The sequence below is a fragment of the Agelaius phoeniceus genome, chromosome 1 (genome assembly GCF_051311805.1).
Source record: "Agelaius phoeniceus isolate bAgePho1 chromosome 1, bAgePho1.hap1, whole genome shotgun sequence".
Lineage (NCBI taxonomy): Eukaryota > Metazoa > Chordata > Aves > Passeriformes > Icteridae > Agelaius > Agelaius phoeniceus.
Window position 1 is genome coordinate 156,360,225 of NC_135265.1, and position 21,038 is coordinate 156,381,262.

The following is a 21,038-nucleotide window of genomic DNA, read 5'->3' on the forward strand; positions in this document are numbered from 1 at the left end:
GGTTCAGTGTCAGGGCCTGCCCAGAGGTCTCATCCTGGAGGGTTCATTGTCAGGACTGAATCTCTTGGGGGTTCAGTGTCAGGGCTTGCCCAGAGGTCCCATCCTGGAGGGTTCATTGTCAGAGTGTCAGGGCCTGCCCAGAGGTCTCATCCTGCAGGGTTCAGTGTCAGGGCCTGCCCAAAGGTCCCATCATGGGGGTTCAGTGCCAGGACCCCCCCACAGTCCCATCCTGGAGGGTTCATTGTCAGAGTGTCAGGGCCTGCCCAGAGGTCCCATCCTGGAGGGTTCATTGTCAGTGTCAGGACCTGCCAAGGGGTCCCATCCTGGGGGGTTCAGTGTCAGGGCCTGCCCAGAGGTCTCATCCTGGAGGGTTCACTGTCAGAGTGTCAGGGCCTGCCCAGAGGTCTCATCCTGGAGGGTTCAGTGTCAGGACAGGCCCAGAGGTCTCATCCTGCAGGGTTCATTGTCAGAGTGTCAGGCCCTGCCCAGAGGTCTCATCCTGGAGGGTTCATTGTCAGAGTGTCAGGGCCTGCCCAGAGGTCTCATCCTGGAGGGTTCACTGTCAGAGTGTCAGGACCTGCCAAGGGGTCCCATCCTGGAGGGTTCACTGTCAGAGTGTCAGGGCCTGCCCAGAGGTCCCATCCTGGAGGGTTCACTGTCAGAGTGTCAGGGCCTGCCCAGAGGTCTCATCCTGGAGGGTTCATTGTCAGAGTGTCAGGGCCTGCCCAGAGGTCCCATCCTGCAGCGTTCACTGTCAGAGTGTCAGGACCCCCCCACAGTCCCTTCCTGGGGGGTTCAATGCCAGGACCCCCCTGCAGTCCCACCCCGGGGGCTCAGCCAGTGCTCTCTGCTGTGAGCTGCCTCCCGTGTCCCTGGCAGCCCGCAAGCTGCAGCAGCAGCGAGCCCTTCTGCTGGAGGAGGAAGCTGAGGAGGAGGAGGAGGAGGGCAGGCAGGCACCCGAGGCCGTGCAGTCCAGCGTCATCATCGAGGGCGTGGAGTACAAGGTGGAGAGGCTGAATGGAAGGAGCAGCCAGGCTCCAGCAGCTCGGTAAGGCAGCACCCTTGGTTTGCAGAGATAACCAAAACCCCACAACTTTTGTGCAAGTTGTAAAGCCGGTATGTTTATTATTACATGTGGGGATTACTCTCCTTAAAAGACATGTGTACCTCTGGGAACTTCAGGTCTCTTTTTATCCCCCTCTCAAATAAATATGCACACAATTTCACAATAGGTTCATACATATTAATTTTCACGAATTTCATGTGACATTTGCTGCTAGTTCTTCTTTATCAGAAGGAATTCCTTGGTCAGGTTGACCTGCTCTCACAGCAGCCTCTCTGTTTCTCTTTATCACCTTGTGTTCCCCCCCCTTATCTCTGTCCTTCACTGAATCAGTTTCCCTGAGCCCAGGCTTTGCAGTCAGGCTACACAGCCATGTTTTCTAGCCACAGACTCAACTCAGAGATGTACATTTGACCTAAATCAAAACGGATTTCTACTCTGGAGAATTTCTACTCTGTCTCACCCTGGGCAGGCCCTGCACCTCCCACGGGCAGAGTGTCCCTGGAGCTCTCAGGGGACAGGGCTGGCAGAGATTTCTGCACAGAAAAGGCCAAATTTTGCATCTCACTCTTCCAGGGAGCAGCTCCTTCAGCTGTGCCCCAGGGTGTGGAGAGAGGTTGATTTTTAGAGACAGATGCTTCAGGATAAGCTGAATGATGAAGTGATGCTAAAACAGGTTTGGGGGTTTTTTAGGCTTTTGTTTCCCCATTCTCTGGGACTTGGCCTCCTGGTTACCTTGATGTTTTTTTCTAATTCTTGGGCATAGAACAGAGGAATGAGAACAAGGTTCTCAAAGGCTCCAGATAAATTCAGAATGCACTGGAGTAAAGCTGAAGCTGTCCTTATCTGCCTTTGAAGCCTTTGGGACAGTCTCCTCTCCACAAACACTTGTCAGTCACGGTGGCAGAACACACCCTGGCATGTGCAATCTCATTTCTCTCTGTTGTTTCTGCCCAGTCTCACTGGAGGAGCTTCTCACATCATGATGCCCTGAGACTTCCCCTGCCCCTCTGAGCTGAGGCAGCTCCAAGGAGGAAAGCAGTCACACACAGCCCCTTGGTTTTCTGGGAAGCCCCACTGATCCCTGCTTGTTCTCATCCTGAAATGTGCAATGCTGAAGAACAGGAAGCCTGGGTCCATCAGATGACTTTCAGTTGTTTATTATTTATGCTTGAATGCAAGGGAGGCAGTGGAAGAGACTGAAGTTGTGTTTCCTGAAATAATCTTCCTCATGCTGGGAGAGAAACTGAAATTTAATTAAACTTGAGCAGTAAAAGTCAGAGCTGAGTGTCACTATAAACTGAACACCCCCAGCTCTCCCAGCCAGGTTCCAGCGCTCAGAGCAGCTCCATAGCCCATCTCATTGGAAGAACTTAAAATAATCAAATTAATCTGTTAATAAGGGTATAAAATCAGGATCAGGTGACAAGTGTTTCCACAGGGAATCTTTCTTGGTTTCCTCTGTTTGGAATCCCTTTGTGCCACATCTAACAAAGCCAAGTGTGAGGTCCTGCTTCCCAGGACTGAAGGGTGAGATCCAGAGGAAAAGAAAGCCCAGCAAATATTTTTATTAGGAAAACTGAGGAAAAAATTGTGTGTGTGTGTGTGTGTGTGTGTGTGTGTGTGTGTGTGTGTGTCAGTGGCTGGGTGATCTGCAGGTGCAGGAAATGAGCTCTGATATTCGTGTGGATGTTAAGGAGATCCCACAGGAATGTTCACAGCAGAGGTCGCGGAGGGCTGTGACTTCACCCTGGAGCAGTTGTTGCTTTCCTGGGGTGGAGCTGTGCAGCCCGTGGTGCTGCAGCTCACAGGGGTTTTTTTCCAGGCCCTTGGAGCTCAGTGAGAACAGCAGCTCACAGAGGAATTCCCTGGAGGAGGGGATCAAGCCTGAGCACAGAACCAACTCCATGTCGGGGTGAGTGGGGCAGGGGCTGCAGAGTTGCTCCTTTTGAACAGCCAGGGGCTGCCAGGGAAGGGTCTGGGGGACAGAGGGAGGGGAACTGAGCAGAGCCAACTTCATGGAACCCAGCATGGGTTGGGTTGGGTGGGAGGGACCTGCAAGATTCTCTGGTTTCAACCCCTGGCCTTCGGTGTGACCGTGTTCACAGGGGTCTGAGGATGAGGGAAGGGATGAGGATCTGACTCCATGTTTCAGAAGGCTTGATTTATTATTTTATGATATATATTACATTAAAACTATGCTAAAAGAATAGAAGAAAGGATTTCATCAGAAGGCTAGCTAAGAGTAGAAAAAGCAGGAATCATAACAAAGGCTTGTGGCTTGGACAGAGTCTGAGTCAGCTGACTGTGATTGGCCATTAATTACAAACAACCACATGAGACCAATCACAGATCCACCTGTTGCATTCCACAGCAGCAGATAATTACTGTTTACATTTTGTTCCTGAGGCCTCTCAGCTTCTCAGGAGGAAAAATCCTAAGGGAAGGATTTTTCATAAAAGATGTCTGTGACACTTTGAGGATTGCTCCAAGGACAGTCCAAGCCCCGTCCAGCCAGAAACTCCTTACAAGGAGCTTTCCTGTGTCCTGTGTCCTCCCCATCCATGGCAGCCCGTGCCACCAGGCAAGTGAGCAGAGCTGCCAGGGGCACAGGGCAGGTGAGCAGAGCTGCCCCTGCCAGGCAGGTGAGCAGAGCTGGCAGGTGAGCAGAGCTGTCAGTGGCACGGGGCAGGTGAGCAGAGCTGCCATGGCCCAGCAGGTGAGCAGAGCTGGCAGGTGAGCAGAGCTGTCAGTGGCACGGGGCAGGTGAGCAGAGCTGCCATGGCCCAGCAGGTGAGCAGAGCTGGCAGGTGAGCAGAGCTCCCAGGGGCACTGGGCAGGTGACCCCAGGTGCCCCTGCCTGCCAGGTGAGCCCTGCAGCCCCCCCAGAGCCCCCTGTCCCCTCTGTGTCAGGTTAACCCTTGCAGAGCCCAGCGCTCCCGTGTGCAGAGGGGCAGGTGAGCAGGGCTGCCATGGTACAGGGCAGGTGAGCAGAGCTGGCAGGTGAGCCCAGCTGCCCCTGCTTGCCAGGTGAGCCCTGCAGCCCCCCTGTCCCCTCTGTGTCAGGTTAACCCTTGCAGAGCCCGGCGCTCCCGTGCACAGGGGGGCAGGTGAGCAGGGCTGCCATGGTACAGGGCAGGTGAGCAGGGCTGGCAGGTGAGCAGGGCTGCCATGGTACAGGGCAGGTGAGCAGGGCTGGCAGGTGAGCAGGGCTGCCATGGTACAGGGCAGGTGAGCAGAGCTGGCAGGTGAGCCCAGCTGCCCCTGCCTGCCAGGTGAGCCCTGCAGCCCCCCCTGTCCCCTCTGTGTCAGGTTAACCCTTGCAGAGCCCGGCGCTCCCATGCACAGGGGGGCAGGTGAGCAGGGCTGGCAGGTGACCCCAGCTGCCCCTGCCTGCCAGGTGAGCCCTGCAGCCCCCCTGTCCCCTCTGTGTCAGGTTAACCCTTGCAGAGCCCGGCGCTCCCGTGCGCACGGCCAAGGCGGAGCGGCGGCACCAGGAGCGGCTGCGGATGCAGAGCCCCGAGCTGCTGGCCCAGCAGGACAAGGAGCTGTCCCCGGCTGAACGCCGGGCCCTGGAGGCCGAGAAACGGGCCATGTGGAGGGCAGCACGGTGAGCCAGGGCCTCCCTGCCCTCCGGGGATGGAGCTGGGCTGCTCCCGGGTGTGGGGGATAAAGGGAGTGAAACCAGGGAGTGGGGGATGCTGTTACAGGGCTGCTCCTAAAGGAGTGAAACCGGGGAGTGGGGATCCTTTCACACAGCAGGGCTGCTCCCAAAGGAGTGAAACCAGGGAATGGGGATCCTTTCACACAGCAGGGCAGCTCCTAAAGGAGTAAAACCGGCGAGTGGGGGATGCTGTTACAGGGCTGCTCCTAAAGGAGTGAAACCGGGGAGTGGGGATCCTTTCACACAGCAGGGCAGCTCCCAAAGGAGTGAAACCAGGGAATGGGGATCCTTTCACACAGCAGGGCAGCTCCCAAAGGAGTGAAACCAGGGAATGGGGATCCTTTCACAGGGCAGGGCAGCTCCCAAAGGAGTGAAACCAGGGAATGGGGATCCTTTCACACAGCAGGGCAGCTCCTAAAGGAGTGAAACCGGCGAGTGGGGGATGCTGTTACAGGGCTGCTCCTAAAGGAGTGAAACCAGGGAATGGGGATCCTTTCACACAGCAGGGCAGCTCCTGCATGTCTGGGGGCTAAAGGAGTAAAACCAGGGAGTGGGGAATCCTTTCACAGGGCAGGGCAGCTCCTGCACATCTGGCACCCAAAGGGAGTGAAACCAGGCAATGGGGGATCCTTTCAAGGGCAGATGTTGAGGGAGGCTGTGCAGGATCAAGCCCTGGCTGAGCTGTCCCTTGTGTCAGCACAGGGCTCCAGGGTGCCCCAGTGCCTGCCCAGCCCTGCACACAGGGAGCTCCCCATGGACACAAGCCCAGCTGAGTGCTGCCCTCACACACCATTCCCACCTTGTTTGTGACCCTTTTGGAACGGTGTCACTGAGGCTGCAGGGTCACACAAGGTCCGAAAGGAAAAGTGGAATTTCACATTTCCAGTGTTGCTGGGCTGGACATCCTGCTGCAGCCAAGAATGGCAGGATCTGGCCATTCCCATTCTTACCCACATGAGCTGTTCCATCAGCCATGAAAGAGTGACTAAAAGTTGTTCTGGAAGAAAGAGAACTTCCTAATTCAGAACTTAAGACTTGAAGCTAGTCCAGATGTTTACTGCATCATAGAATTCCTTCCAAAAATCACTCAGGCTGCTCCTATTGATGGTTTTTCTTCTCCTGATATTCCTGTAGGAGACATTCAAAGGACAGTCTGAGCTCTCTTTTGGGGTTTGGATGAGGCCTGGAGGGATCACTGGGGGCAGTTCCAGTGTTGGTGCGTGGGTGATCATGGGGCTGTTGCTCCCAAGGAGGCTCTGAGAGTGCAGAAGTGCAAAGCAGATCCTCAGTGAGAGCTGGACTGATGTTCTGGGGCTTTGAGCAGTTTTCTCTGAGATTGGTTTTCACAGAATCCCTGGGTGGTTCAGGGGAGAGCATCAGTGCCATCCCTCCCACCCCTGCCATGGCAGGGACACCTCCCATTGTCCCAGGCTGCTCCCAGCCCTGCCCAGCCTGGCCTTGGGCACTGCCAGGGATCCAGGGGCAGCCACAGCTGCTCTGGGCACCCTGTGCCAGGGCTCCCAGGAAAGGATTTTCCAAGCTCCCCCCCTCTAGCCCTGCCCTCTGGCAGAGGGAAGCCATTCCTTCCCCCTTGTCCCTTTCTGTGGGACAGGGAGGGACTGTTCCAGGAGGTTCCAGTGCTGTCAGGGCCCCTTTTCCAGCTCTGGAATGGGCACAGGGATGTGGTCAGGTCCTGTCTGCAGGGGAGGTTCTGCCCTGCCCCACTCGCAGGGCTCAGCCCCACCACCCCACTGGGTTTGTTCCTCCCTCTCTGATCTCCTGTCTTCTGCTTGTTTCCAGTTCTCTGCTCTGTGCTGTCACTCGTGACCCTCAGTTTGCCCTCCTTGGGCTCTCCTTGCTCTCCCTGTGCCATCAGTGCCCTGCCAGGATGAGTGATGCCCCTTCCCCAGCACCCCTGTGCTCTGTGCAGACACACACAGACCCACCTTGCCCACGGGTCATGGGATCATGGAACAGTTTGGGGTGGAAGGGACCTTAGGGTTTGTCTGGTTCCACCCCTGCCATGGCAGGGACACCTCCCTCCATCCCAGGTGGATCCCAGGCCTGTCCAGCCTGGCCTTGGGCCCTGCCAGGGATCCAGGGGCAGCCCCAGCTGCTCTGGGCACTGTCACCACCCTCACAGGGAAGGATTTTTCCTGGATATCCCATCTACCCCTGCCTCTGGCAGTGGGAAGCCATTCCCTGTGTCCTGTCCCTCCAGGCCCGTGTCCTGTGGGAACAGGGAGGTTCAGAGGCTCTGGTGCTCACCCTGGGGCAGGTGCCCAGCCGGGCCCACGAGCATTTTGGCACATTTGGCTTAGGGACACACTCACCCTCAGTGTCCCTGGTGTGTCCTGTGCTTGGCATTGTGTTCCCCTTTCCCATGAGGAGTGCAGGGACTACATGGTCAGTGTAGCTGAGGGGCTGGCCCAGGGGTGCCCTCAGCCTGACCCACACCCTCTGACCACCCCACAGCCTTCCCGTGGGGCTGGAGCTGCTCCTGGTCCCTCCATGGGGCTGGAGCTGTTCCTGGTCAGTGTAGCTGTCCCAGGTGTGCCCACAGCCCTCAGCCTGACCCACACTCACCCCTAACCACCCCACAGCCCTTCCCATGGGGCTGGAGCTGCTCCTGGTCCTTCCATGGGGCTGGAGCTGCTCCTGGTCCTTCCATGGGGCTGGAGCTGTTCCTGGTCCCTCCATGGGGCTGGAGCTGTTCCTGGTCCCTCCATGGGGCTGGAGCTGCTCCTGGTCCCTCCTATGGGGCTGGAGCTGTTCCTGGTCCCTCCCAGCACTGGGAGGGTGTCCCCTGGATGTGGTCCTGGTCCCCTGGATGTGGGCACTGGTGGAGGCTGCTGTTCCTGAGCACCATCCCAGGCTGCCCCAGCAGTGGCCAGGGTTGGGTGGGATCAGGTGTGGGACCAGCCCAGGCTGCCCCGTGTCAGACCCGAGTTTCCCCTGCCCAGGGTACATTCCTGTATCTGTTTCTTTCTTTTCCTGTTCTTGTCTGCTGCAATGTTCATCACCACCATCTCTTCCTCTCCCTCCTCCTGTTCCTCCTGTCCCTCCTGTTCCTGCTGCTGCTCCTCAGATGCTCAGCCCTTGAAGACAGTGTTAAGCAGTACGAGCAGGACCTGGCCAGGAGGCTGTACCAGTCCAGGCAGAGAGCTGCTGCCCCAGGGCAGAGCCATCCCTCGAGAGCCACCCCTGGGGCAGGAGGAGGCCAATCCAGGTGTGCACTGCCCTCCCACAGCTGCATGCTCCTGTCCGTGTCCCCTGTGCCCCTCTGGGGGCTCCTGGGGCAGGACCAGGCTGGGCCCTGGTGTGACCCCAGAGAGCAGAGGGGGTGCTGGGGCTGCCTGTCTGATGGGGAGGAAGGAACAGACACCTCTGATGTTCCACAGCTGTGTGAAGGAAGGAAGGAAGGAAGGAACAGACACCTCTGATGTTCCACAGCTGTGTCACAGAGTCCCAGAGGGGTTGGAAGGAACCTTAGAGATCACCCAGTTCCACTCCCTGCCAGTTCCACCAGAGCAGGGTGCTCAGGGCCCCGTCCAGCCTGGCCATCCATGATCTCTGCGGGCTGAGGAGGGTTCAGGTTCAGAACAAGGGAGGGTGAAGCCCCCAGCACTGATCTCTGCTGGCTGAGGAGGGTTCAGGTGCAGCACAGGGCAGAGTGGAGCCCCCAGCACTGATCTGTGCTGGCTGAGGAGTGTTCAAGTGCAGAACAAGGGAGGGTGAAGCCCCCAGCACTGATCGCTGCTGGCTGAGGAGGGTTCAGGTGCAGAACAAGGGAGGGTGAAGCCCCCAGCACTGATCTCTGCTGGCTGAGGAGGGTTCAGGTTCAGAACAAGGGAGGGTGAAGCCCCCAGCACTGATCTCTGCTGGCTGAGGAGGGTTCAGGTGCAGCCCCCTGAGCACAGGGCAGGGAGGGTGAAGCCCCCAGCACTGATCCTGCCTGTGTGACCCTGGCAGTTCTGTCCCCAGCTCAGGTCACTGTCCCCAGCTCAGGTCACTGTCCCCAGCTCAGGTCACTGTCCTGCTGTGGGGCACTCTGGGGCTGCCCACAGAGTGCTGCTGGTCCATAGCCTCAGGCTCTGTGTGTTTGGCACAGGGGCTCCCAGGTGCGTGTTTGGGGTGGCCGCCAGCCCAGCTGTCCCCCTGGGGACCCCGGCGGGCTCTGGCAGCACTGATGGCTCCTCTCCCCACCCTCACCCCGTTCCTGGCAGGATGAAGTCCCTGGAGCAGGATGCCCTCAAGGCCCAGATGGTCATTGCCAAGTCCAAGGAGGGGAAGAAGCGCAGCACCCTGGAGCAGCTGGCAGAGTCCCCGTCCCCGGCGCCCACCCCGTCACCCACGCCTCTGGAGGGTACAGAACAGGGGGAGGGGGGCAATTCCCTGCTCTGGGGCCAATTCCCTGCTTCTGGGAGCAATTCCCTGCTTCTGGGGAAATTCCCTGCTCTGGGGGCAATTCCCTGCTTCTGGGAGCAATTCCCTGCTCTGGGGCAATTCCCTGCTTCTGGGGGCAATTCCCTCCTTCTGGGGGGGCAATTCCCTGCTTCTGGGAGCAATTCCCAGCTTCTGGGAGCAATTCCCTCCTTCTGGGGCAATTCCCTGCCTCTGGGAGCAATTCCCTGCCTCTGGGAGCAATTCCCTCCTTCTTGGGGGCAATTCCCTGCCTCTGGGAGCAATTCCCTGCCTCTGGGAGCAATTCCCTCCTTCTTGGGGGCAATTTCCTGCCTCTGGGAGCAATTCCCTGCCTCTGGGAGCAATTCCCTCCTTCTGGGGGGCAATTCCTTCCTTCTTCCTGGCTGGAATTCAGGATTCCTTTTTTCAGGAATCCCGATCTCCTGGAACAGCAGTGGGGAGGTGTTGGTTGGGAGGGCAGGGGACAGTGACACCCTCAGCGTGGTGCCACCCCTCTGAGGCTGCTGCAGGGGCTGCCAGGGGTGGCTGTCACCAGCCAGGCTGTCACTCACTGTGCCTTTCTGTCCCCTCCTGCAGACTGCAGCCCCAGGAACGTCACCTCCCCAGGAAGGCTGGTACGGTGTTCTCCTTGCTTTTGTCACCTTTCCCCAACCCTGCCATTCCTTTGTCACCTTTCCCCAACCCTGGCATTCCCTGGTACGGTGTTCTCCTTGCTTTTGTCACCTTTCCCAAACCCTGCCATTCCTTTGTCACCTTTCCCAAACCCTGGCACTCCCTGGTTGCTCAGGCTGGTATGGTGTTTCCTGCCTGCTTTTGTCACCTTTCCCAAACCCTGGCATTCCCTGGTGTGGTGTTCTCCTTGCTTTTGTCACCTTTCCCAAACCCTGCCATTCCTTTGTCACCTTTCCCAAACCCTGGCACTCCCTGGCTGCTCAGCTCTGCTGAGAGCTGTGGCTCCCTCTCAGTCCTTGCTGCATGGTGCAGGGAAGGGAGGGGGGTCTGTGGATGGAGCTTGGCCAAACTCCTGGCCAGAGGAACCCCCTTTACTGCAGCTGCCAGGGGACATCTGCTCTCTGTGCCCTGTTCTATGGTGCCATCCATCCGTGCTGCTTCACCTCCTGCTTCAGAAAGATTTCCACCAGGTCCAGAAAGCCTTTCCCTGGTTCAGAGAGCCTTTCCCTGGTTCAGAGAGCCTTTCTCCATGCTCAGAAGGCCTTTCCCCAGGTTCAGAAATCCTTTCACTTCCCCTGGGGGATTTTGGCCCTGTGTTTCCTCAAGAGCACAGGGCAGACCTGCAGCTGCAATCAGCGTTTTCCCTTTGCTAGCCCTGAGCAAAAGGCCAGTGTTGCACAGCCCTGTAAGAACTGGTGGGACAGAGCAGGGGGAGCAGCAGCAGAGGGGGAGCCTTGTCCTGCCAGGTCACCCCAAAACCCAGCCCTGGGCTGAGATTCTGACTCTGCCCTGGCCGTCAGAAATGTTGCCATGAACTTCCCCCAGAACCAGCTTTCCCACCTGCCCTGGTGTGCATTAACATTTCACTGGAGCAGGGGATGCTTCCTGTGTGGTCAAACCCCTCCTGCCACCAGGAGAGCTCCAGGGCAGTGTCCCAGGAGTGCCCCACAGCCCAGGGCAGTGTCCCAGGGGTGCCCCACAGCCCAGGGCAGTGTCCCAGGAGTGCCCCACATCCCAGGCTCTGTCCCAGGGCTGTCCCACGTCCCAGGCTGTGTCCCAGGCTCTGTCCCAGGCTGTGTCCCAGGGCTGTCCCACATCCCAGGCTCTGTCCCAGGCTCTGTCCCGTGCTCTGTCCCAGGCTGTGTCCCAGGCTCTGTCCCAGGCTCTGTCCCAGGCTGTGTCCCAGGTTCTGTCCCATATCCCAGGCTCTGTCCCAGGCTCTGTCCCAGGCTCTGTCCCAGGCTGTGTCCCAGGCTCTGTCCCACATCCCAGGCTCTGTCCCAGGCTCTGTCCCAGGGTGTCCCAGGGCTGTCCCATATCCCATGCTCTGTCCCACATCCCCTGTCCAGGCTCTCTTGCCTCTCCCTCTGCTTCTGCTGGGGTCTCTGCTTGCCTTGCTCAGCTTGCTGCTGCCTCTCCAGCCCTTCCTCTCCCTCACTCGCTCTTCTCTGTTTCTTCCCCTCTGCTGTCCCTTCTAGTCAATGTCTGAAAAGAAGTTTGACTACCGGGAATTTGCTGCTATTCCTTCCTCCAAACCTGTTTACGAAATCCAGGTATAAACTGCATGCTGAGCCACCTCTGCACAGCTCAGACCTTGGTTTGGTGCAGGAGCTGAGCCTGAGGGGTTTGGGGGAGCCCTCTGCAGAGGCCTTGGGGCAGAGACACCAGTCCTGCTGGAAACTGAGGGCTTGCTGGAGCCTCCAGCCAAGAGGAGTTAGGAAAAGGTTGGTCCAGATGGTTTTAAAATGAATGACAAAAGCTTTGCAGATAGAAAACATCTGCATCTTCACCAGAATGGCTCCTGAAATAGTTTTAGGTGAAAGATGAGAACTAAAAGGGAAGAAAAGTGACAGAAATGATGGCTAGCAAATGCCAGATTGGGGCTGTGCCTGTGTACTGCTCAGGAGCCCTGGGTGCCTCTTCTCAGGCTGTAATCCTGCTGGCAGTGAGCTGTGGAGCCAGCACCTGGTTCTGAGAGTGGAAGCCATGGTGAGGTGCTTCTCCTTCCTCAGATGGGCTGGTTTGAGCTCCTTTGTCATGGGCTGCCAGCTCTGGAGGTGACTCTGACCCCTGGCCCCTGCTCTGGGAGCCACTGGAACCAACCTTGTAGGGCTGGGAGCTGGGACTGCCTGGCTCAGTCAGTCCCTGGTGGCATTTGTGAGAGCTGGATTGGGCAGATTCCCTGTGTCTGAAGGGGTTTAGGTGGGCTTTTAGTGTCTGAAGGGTTTGGGGTGGGTTTTTAGTGTCTGAAGGGGTTTAGGTGGGTTTTTAGTGTCTGAAGGGTTTTGGGTGAGTTTTTTAGTGTTTGAAGGGTTTGGGGTGGGTTTTTAGTGTCTGGAGGGTTTGGGGTGGGTTTTTTAGTTCTGTGTGCAGACCGTGAAGCAGATTCAGGGTGTGGGCAGCCAGCAAGCACTGCCACACTGAGCCTCAGTTCACTGTGGGGACACAAAGGTGTCACTGCAGACACAGAGGGGACACACAAAGGTGTCACTGCAGACACAAAGGTGTCACTGCAGACACAAAGGTGTCACTGCAGACACAAAGGGGACACACAAAGGTGTCACTGCAGACAGGCTGGCTGTGGCAGAGTGCAGTGTGAGGATTCTCAGGCACTCCTGCTTTATTTGGTATCTGTTCTTCACTGCTGCCTGTCCCTCATGGTGTTGCTCTGCTCCTGGAACCATTCCTCATTTCCCTTTGGGGTGTGCCCTCCCCAGTTCTGTCCCAGGCGAGTTGGGGACTGGCTGCTTGAGCCCTGTGGTGGCTCCAGACCACCCCAATTCCCCAGGGACAGCACTGGCTCTGCTGCAGCTGAGGAGGTGCCTCCCAATCCTCAGGCAGTGTCTGTGGGTGCAATAGTTCACAGAATCCTGGGATGGTTTGGGTGGGAAGGGACCTTAAATCCCATCCCACCCCAGCCCTGCCATGGCAGGGACACCTTCCCCTGCCCCTCATGGTGCTGCCAGCCCCATCCAGCCTGGGATCCTCGGCCACTGCCAGGGATCCAGGGGCATCTGTGCCAGGGCTGCCCACCATGGGCAAGGATTTCTGACTCATCTCCAACACAAACCTCCCCTCTATCAGCTCACTGCCTTTTTCTTCCCTCTCTACTCTTTGTGCCTTTTGTGTTTCTTCCTCTCCTTCCTGCACACACAAAGTTTGGGGCTTGGCCGAGGGTGCCTGAGCCAGGCACGGGGGATTCCAGCTGGAGTCCCTGTGTCAGTGTCCCCTCTGTGTCACTGTCCCCTCATTGTCACTGTCCCCTCTCTGTCAGTGTCAGCAATGGGCAGTGTCCCCTCTGTGTCACTGTCCCCTCATTGTCACTGTCCCCTCATTGTCACTGTCCCCTCTCTGTCAGTGTCAGCAATGGGCAGTGTCCCCTCTGTGTCAGTGTTCCCTCTGTGTCACTGTCCCCTCAGTGTCAATGTCCCGTCAGTGTCAGTGTCCCCTCTGTGTCAGTGTCCCCTCATTGTCACTGTCCCCTCTCTGTCAGTGTCCCCTCTCTGTCAGTGTCCCCACTGTGTCAGTGTCCCCTCTGTGGCCATGTCCCCTCTCTGTCAGTGTCCCCTCTGTGTCACTGTCCCCTCTCTTTCAGTGTCCCCTCTGTGTCAGTGTCCCCTGTCAGTGTCTCCTCTCTGTCAGTGTCCCCTCTGTGTCAGTGTCCCCTCTCTGTCAGTGTCCCCTCTCTGTCAGTGTCCCCTCTGTGGCCATGTCCCCTCTCTGTCAGTGTCCCCGCAGTGTCAGTGTCCCCTCAGAGGGTTCCAGCTGTTCCAGCTGTTCCAGGTGTCACTGATCCCATTTCTCTTGCAGTCCCCTGATGCAGCTGATGACCTCAGACACGTGGATGAGCGCAGTAACTCAGGTAAGCCCAGCCCAGCCCCAGGCCCAGCCCAGGCAGTCCTGACTGTCCTTGCTCTGGGTCTGGAGGGTTCCCCTGCCTTGTGGGACCCCCCTGAGCCCCTCACCTTCTGCTGCTTGAAGCAATGCCGTGTTCTGTCCATTCTAGAATGACAACTCCGCGCTCGCCACCTTCATTTTGGGTAGGACATTTGCACATTTGCATCGTTTTCAGTGATGACTGATTTCCCAGTGTGCTGTGTTACAAGCATGCCTGGTTTTCTCCAGTTTGTGTCCTGGAGCAGAGTGGCAGGAGGATGTGGCAGGGAGGTTTTGGGCTCTGTCACCTGCTGCAGGTGCACGATGTCCCTCATGCAGGGGCTGCCTGGTGCCCCTTCTGCTGGAACAGGGAATGGTGCAGGTGAATTCATCCGAGGTGCACCTGTGGGCCATGGCCACCTCAGTCAGGAGGAGTTACAGGTGTGCACCTGGAGCTCTGGGCTGTCCAGCTGGGCTGTGTCTGCTTGTCCCACCTGTAACACACACCTGAGCCTCACCCAGCTGCTCCCAGGAGCTGGGCAGAGCCTGCCTGCTGTGTAGCCTCTAACAGCTGGTGCTGGTTTGCTTTACCCTTTTTGCATGTTTCACCCCTTTATTTAAAAAACAACCAAACAGTTCCTTTTATCTTGACCAATTCCTCTGAGTCCAGGCTGCATCCCAGACAGCTGACCCATGGCTGAGCTGTTTCCTGAAGGAGGTTCTGCTGCAGAGCTCAACACAAACTTACTTTCCTGAGAACAGGATCTGTTCTTCATCCCTCAGAGTCATCCTCTAAGCTCTGGGTTATTCTCTTGAGGGCGTTGGTTCAGGCAGTGCAGGGATGAGAGCTCAGGGAAGGGCTGGGGAATAGCAGCTGCTGCTCAGGGCACCCAGAGCTCACTGCTGCCTGTCCCTGCTCTGCTGGCCCTCAAATGGGATGAAAGCCAGAAAGAAAATGTGGTGCTCATGAGAGACCCAGCCCTGAGTCCTGAAGTGATGCTGAAATCACCTGTGATGTGTGTGAGGCACACAAACCAGCAGGTTTTCCCCAGTGATCTGGAAAGGATGGAGGTGGGGATGCCAGTCAGAGCCCCCCATCCTGGCTTTTTCAGAGCCCCCCATCCCCTCTCTCTCTCCCAGGCAGTGCAGCATTCCAGCCAGCATAATCAGAATGGTCCTGGATCATGGAATTATGGCTTTTTGACTCACAGCAATTCTGAAACCTTGTGCTAGCAAGCCACTACATCAGGAACTCTGAGGAAATCCCACTGCAGGAAGGTGTTGGCATCTCACTCCTCCCAGCACACCCCTGTCCTCTTGCCCATGCAGAAACAGGTCCCCCCATTCTCTGGTCTGACTTCATGGTCATCATCTCTTAAAGGGATTTAAAAACCTTTATTGCAAGGTTTCCATGAGGCTGTGGAGTTACTGAACTGCAGAGCAGCATTTTCAGGGTGGAACCAAGCAGTGTTCCCTTTGCTGTGGCATGACTTCTCCAGATCACCTGGGACTTTTGCTTCCCAGTCCTGTAGCCCTGAGGTTGCAGAACCTCCCCTGATGCCTGTGTGCTGCTCCTGCTGCTGGAAAGCTGCCTGTGGGATGTGAGGAGCTGCTTTTTCCCTGGGCTCCTTGCCCACCTGGGCTGTCTGCTGTGGGCAGCAGCTGCCACAGGTGCATCCTGCACCTGCCCTAATTGCTGCTGGCCAATGAACTCTGCAGCTCTGACACTCTCTGCCCTCGTGTGGCTTTAATTTAAATCTCTCTGTCCTCCCATGGCTTTAATTTATCCCTGTCCAGCCTTTTTAGCCACATCACTACTCCAAGGACTTGTGTGGTATTTTCTGGGGTCCCCTGTGGCAGGAAGGAATGAATCTGACTCCATGTTCTTAGAAGGCTAATTTATTATTTTATTATCTCTATGATATTAAAGAATACTATACTAAAACTATACTAAAGAATAGAGAAAGGATACTTACAGAAGGCTAAAAGATACTAATGAAAAACTTGTGACTCTCTCCAGAGCCTCAACACAGCTGCTGTTCATCAATTCACATGAAACCAATGAAACAACCATCTGTTAAATGAACAATCTCCAAACACATTCCAAAGCAGCAAAACACAGGAGAAGCAATCAGATAATTATTGTTTTCATTTTTCTCTGAGGCTTCTCAGCTTCCCAGGAGAAGAATCCTGGGCAAAGAGGATTTTTCAGAAAATATGGTGGTGACAGACTTGCATCCATCCTGTTTTTCTCCAGACTTGCATTTCACAGGTTCTTTCTCATCAAAATGCCAACACAAAACTGGAATCTCTGGATTCATCCCAGTGGCAATGCCTGTGCTTTCATCCTCAGGATGTCAGCTGTCCCTGGTCAGGAGTGTCACCTGTCTCTGCAGTCCTGACCTGAGAGCTGTGGTCAGAGCAGCCCCTGCGTCCAGCTGGGCATGACATAAGGGGTGACCCTCACCTCACTGTCCCTGTCCTTCCCTAAGGGTCTGGATCCTCCCATTCCAACACCTGAGGCACAGCAGCTGCCCCACCATGCATGTGGTGCCCCTGAGTTTAAAGCCCTCCTGGCCAGCTGGGCCAGTCTGTGACCCAGGCTCTCCTCCTGCTCTGTGGCAGAGGGGCCTCTCAGCCCTGCAGACCTGGACTGGGGTGGATCCCTGCTCTGGAGAGCACAAGGACACTCAGGACATTTCAGGACACTCAGTGTTCCATGCAGCTTGGCACTTCAGTCACATTCAGGGAACCAGGGCTGTTGCAGGCAGGTGTCTTCTCACCCATGGCTCTTCCTCCCCAGCCCCCACAGTGCTCCTACATGAGCTGTGGGTCACCAGGGAGTTACTGTGAGTGACTGAGGCCAGTGCTGTCCCAAATCCAGCACCTGGGAATACCCTGGAACACTCCTGAAAGTGTTCCAGGCCAGGCTGGACAGGGCTTGGGGCAGCCTGGGACAGTGGAAGGTGTCCCTGCCTGTGGCAGGGGTGGAATGGGATGAGCTTTAAGGTTCTTTCCTGCACAAACCATTCTGTCATCCTATGATAGCCTTGACATCTGCATTAACTGTGCCAGCTGTGCCAGCTGTGTGCTGCCAGAATCACAGCATGGTTTGGCTGGGAAGGGGCTTTTCAGACCTCCCAGTCCCACGCCTGCCCTGAGCAGGGACCCCTTCCATCAGACTGGGTTGCTGTGAGCCACAGCTCCCCTGGCAGCCTTTGCCTCAGCACCTCACAGGGAAGGATTTCCTCTCAGGATTTCCCTGACTTAGCCCAGGGCTTTGTCCTCAGATGCGAACCCCTCTTGTCATTGCAGTTCCCCGGGAGCAGGACGGGCAGCCGGAGGAGGAGGAGGAGGAGGCCCTGGGAGCGGGGGATCCATCGGCAGCAGCTCCCTCAGCCCTGGAGGACATGGCCCTGTACAGCAGCAAGAGGAAGCTCCGGCACAGCCGGCGCAGCCTGGAGACCGCTGTCCCCACATAGGTGACCCTGGCCACTGGACTGGCCTGGCACAGCCTGGCACTGGACTGGCCTGGCACAGCCCCCTCGGGAGCTCCAGGGACAGCAGCAGGCTGCCCCCCTGCCTGCAGATTCCGCATGGGACTGAGCTCCCCGGGAGCTCTGTGGCCAGCTGACTCCTCTGGGGCTGTGAGCCGCCCTCGTCTCTCACCCAACAGTGCACTGGGGCACATCCCAAAACTGGGACAACACTGGACTGACTGCTGGCAGATGGAGAGGAAGGGTGGCCAGGACAGTGGGCAGCTTTTTAGCCTGTAAATATTGTGTGTGGGGAAGAGTAGGACAGGGAGAATGTAGGAGTGTGAGAGTGTGTTGGGCTCCAGCTGTTACTGCCTCAGCTTGGGTTTTGTAGTGGTTAAAAGGAGCTTCTGCTCTGGTGGGAATCAGGAGGAAGGTCCAGCCTGCCTTTACTCCTATTTAATTTCCAGTCTTTTGCCAAAAAGCATCTCCTCCCAGCTCCTGCACTGTGTCACCTCACTTCCCTTTGGGAGTGTTTGGGAACGGGAAGCTTGGAGGCAAAAAGAAGGAAAAAAAAGAGATAAACCCAGCAGAATTCCAGCAAAGTGCCTCCCTCTGCCACTGGCACTCTGTGCTCAAGGAAAGCAGAGCCAGCTCTGTGCCACCTGCCTCTGTCCTGGCGGGACTCTGCTCCTGCTGGGGCTTTGTGCTGTCCTGGGACAGCTCCCACCTCGGATGGGCACGTCCCCTTTGTCACCACTGCAGAGCACAGGAGTGGAGGAGCCTCTCCTGTGGCACTGGGGCTGAACTGGGCACTGGGGCAGGAATGGGCTGGGGCTGGCAGCCAGAGCAGGGGTGTAGGGATGTGTGGCAGCAGTGGGGCAGGACAGGGGGCAGAGGTGGGAGGTGTGACAGCAGGTACCTTAGTGGGTAGAGTTCAGGACCTGGGGATGGGTAGAATGTGGAGTTGCTGGGGTCAGGTTGGGAGTTACAGGATCCTACACATGGAGATGGGGAGTGCACAGTGCCCACAGTGCGGGCTGTAGGCTGGGGTGGGATGTCACGGGGTGCCTGCTGTGGTGTGGGCTGGCAGGGAGCACCAGGAGCAGGATGGGGCTGGCCTGTGCCTTGCAATAACCACACAGTTCCACTTTGCCAGCTCAGTGGCTTCAGGCCCCTTCCCATGGAGGACAGGGAAAATGCACGTTTGCCCACACAAGAGGGAAAAAGGAAAATGAGTGGGGGTGTGAGCCTTGGTTTCCACAGGTTCTGAATCATGTGAGCTCTGCAGACGTGGAGGTCACAGCTGCTGCTCCCAACTCTGCCATCAGCCTCTGCTGCCACTAGTGAGGGGAAACAACCCTTTTCTTTTTCTTTTTATCACTGCCTCTCACCGTGAGGAAGGTCCCAGCTCGGCACAATCCCCTTCCCTGTCCATTGGTGCTCTCTGACTCCCCAGTAAGACCAGGGTTGGACCTTGAGCCTCACAGTGGCTGGGCACTGACAGGCACATCTGCTTGTACATTTGCTGAAGGAAAGAGCTGGATGCAGTTTTTTGGGTGCAGTTTTTTAGTTGAGCCTCTCCTTTCATGCCAAAATCCAGCGGATCATTTTAACTGACTCTGTACGTTTTGATTTTACAGACTTGTGAAGGGGAACTCTGATAATCTCATGCTGCAGCTGCAGCTGCCTCCATCATCAGCAATTTGAGCTTTTCCTTTTTAAATCTAATTTTAGCATTTGCTTTTTAACAAGAGCAGTTTTGGAAACAATCCTGGCTGGGTTTTGGTGACTAACTTGTGATTCTTCTCTCCTTTCCCTGTGCGGTACCTGGTGCCAGGCTCTGGATTCTCTCCCGTTCTCTCCCAAGAGACTCCGAGGGAAAATTAGCGCATCAAGACTGTAACTAGTGAAATTTGTACAACCAAAGAAATCTATTTTGTGGTTCAAGGATAATAAAGTTTACTTTACATTTTAGAGCCTTTAGTCACAGTGGTTTGCCCTGTGTCAAGTCTGCAGTTTCAGTATAAGGCTCTGCTGGTGGTCGTTACTCCCTGCATAATCCAGCAAAGATGCTCCTGGTGTTCCTGCCTTTGGGAGCAGGAACTGATGCACACCCCAGTTACTGCCAGCTGAGAATATCAATATTCAGAGATGGGAAAAAAAAAAACAATATAAAACACAGTGACACCAGCAAGATCTTCAGTCTCTTGGCTTATTTGGCGAGGTTTAAAAAAAAAAAAAAAAACAGAAAGGTCCAACATTCTTTTGTTTATATTATTAAAGTTTTTAAAAATAGTTTGGTAAAAACCAACCCCATTTCCTGTAGCTCAGTCAGGTTTTCCTGAGCCTGGTTCAGTGGATGGGCACCATGCTGTGCCACCCCAGGGAAGGAGGAGCAGTCTCAGAAGAAGGTGAATTGTGGATTTCCTTTTCCTAGAGCCAGGGTGGTGCCAGAGCTCAGCCTCAGTGTTCCACCTGTGTGACAGGTACAGCTGGAAAAGGGGCCTTGGCCATGGCACTGCCTGCTCCTTGGTCAGTGAGGGCTCAGAGCTGCAGTTGCCAATTTCACACAGGCTCTGTGCTCGGGTCCTGGGCTGTGTTTGATTTATTTGTTAATTTATCTGCTCTCTCCCTTGGGCTAGGCTTACTGCCAGGCTCCTCTCTTAGTGTGTATCATTTGTCCCCCAAAACTGGACCCTGATTAGGTGATGGGAAGTAGTTACCCCTTCAGACAAAAGTAAACCCAGAAACATCATCAGTGGGGATTGTTTATTTGGGGATATTTATTTAGGCATGATTAATGTAGGGTTGGAACTAGATGGTCTGTAAGACCCCCTCCAAGCCCAACCATGCTATGATTCTATTATTTATGTAAATAGGAATACAAATAACCCAGCTCAATACATGGGGAGAATGATCTGCAAGGTGGCCCAGGCAAAGAGCAGAGCCCAGCTGGCTGGGCTGCAGGGTTTGCAAGGAACTCTTGCAGCCTTGACAACAGCAGTGACTCACAGCCAGGCCCTGGGAGATGAGGGTGGGAAATGTCACATCTGGACACAGCTCCAGCTGTGAACCTGCCCTGCCCTCCCCTCTGATCCCGCCCAATGCCAGTCCTGGTCCCAGGAGTCAGTCCTGCCTGGCGTTGGCCTGTGAGCTGAGGGATGGCATTGTTGGTCCTTCGTGCACTTCCCCCATACAGAACAGGCTGGAATAACTCTGGGATTCTGCTCAAGGACTGCCCTGAGCAGACAGGAGGGGCTGTCCTGGAAGCTCCAAACCACAACAAACTCACCTGTTTGTCAGTCAGGCCCCCGGAACACCTGGGACAGCCCGAGGCTGGGGAATGCTGATCTCCAGCCTTGCCCAGGGGCCACCAGCTGCTTCTGGAGAGCAGCAGCTGCTTCTGGAGAGCGGCATCTGCTTCTGGAGAGCGGCAGCTGCTTCTGGAGAGCGGCAGCTGCTTCTGGAGAGCAGCAGCTGCAGGAGATGAGCTCCGCTCAGTGCCGCTCTGGTCATGCCAGGTGTAGTTTTAGTTGATTCTGTACTTTCAGCCACCAGCAGTGACCAGAGAGCCCGGAGCCCGGCAGGCCGTCCCATGGCACAGCTCCCACCGCCGCCACCGTTCGCTCCACTCCTACGGGCCCTGGGCAAGGCCGCTCCCGGTTCGGGCCCTCCTGTCCCGGTGCCTCCCGTCTCGGTGTGCACCACCCGTGAGCCGCAGCTCCCCGGGGGGCAGAGAGGCACCGGGGGTACCGGCGGGGATGGGCCGGACCAGGAGCAGCGGCGGTACCGGCGGGGATGGGATGGGCCGGGCCGGGCCGGGCGCAGCGGGGGCGCGGCCCTGCCCGGTGACGTCATC

At 56.5% G+C, this 21,038-nt stretch overlaps 1 protein-coding gene and 1 long non-coding RNA gene across 25 annotated transcripts in view; one reads left to right on the forward strand and one right to left on the reverse strand.

The window, feature by feature from the left end:
• Positions 1 to 19,153, forward strand: part of SCRIB (scribble planar cell polarity protein) — a 143,763-nt gene extending 124,610 nt beyond the window's left edge. For 19 of the 24 annotated variants that reach the window (XM_077190247.1, XM_077190208.1, XM_077190182.1 and 16 more), the window contains 9 exons: positions 880 to 1,048; positions 2,889 to 2,978; positions 4,500 to 4,673; positions 7,816 to 7,956; positions 8,954 to 9,093; positions 9,729 to 9,766; positions 11,303 to 11,377; positions 13,635 to 13,686; positions 17,016 to 19,153. In XM_077190247.1, the coding sequence (XP_077046362.1) occupies positions 880 to 1,048; positions 2,889 to 2,978; positions 4,500 to 4,673; positions 7,816 to 7,956; positions 8,954 to 9,093; positions 9,729 to 9,766; positions 11,303 to 11,377; positions 13,635 to 13,686; positions 17,016 to 17,182 (1,046 nt within the window). In that variant the 3' untranslated portion in view covers positions 17,183 to 19,153. Of the gene's footprint in view, positions 1 to 879; positions 1,049 to 2,888; positions 2,979 to 3,976; positions 4,079 to 4,499; positions 4,674 to 7,815; positions 7,957 to 8,953; positions 9,094 to 9,728; positions 9,767 to 11,302; positions 11,378 to 13,634; positions 13,687 to 17,015 lie in introns of those variants that run through there. The other 5 variants (XM_077190274.1, XM_077190300.1, XM_077190219.1 and 2 more) reach the window with 4 other exon arrangements.
• Positions 19,154 to 19,432: 279 nt separating this feature from the next.
• LOC129130628 (uncharacterized) lies at positions 19,433 to 21,036 on the reverse strand. Its single transcript, XR_008535549.2, has 2 exons — positions 20,472 to 21,036; positions 19,433 to 19,654 (listed from the first exon to the last, which is right to left on the reverse strand). It is a non-coding gene; the product is annotated as an uncharacterized LOC129130628 (long non-coding RNA).
• Positions 21,037 to 21,038: the final 2 nt, after the last annotated feature.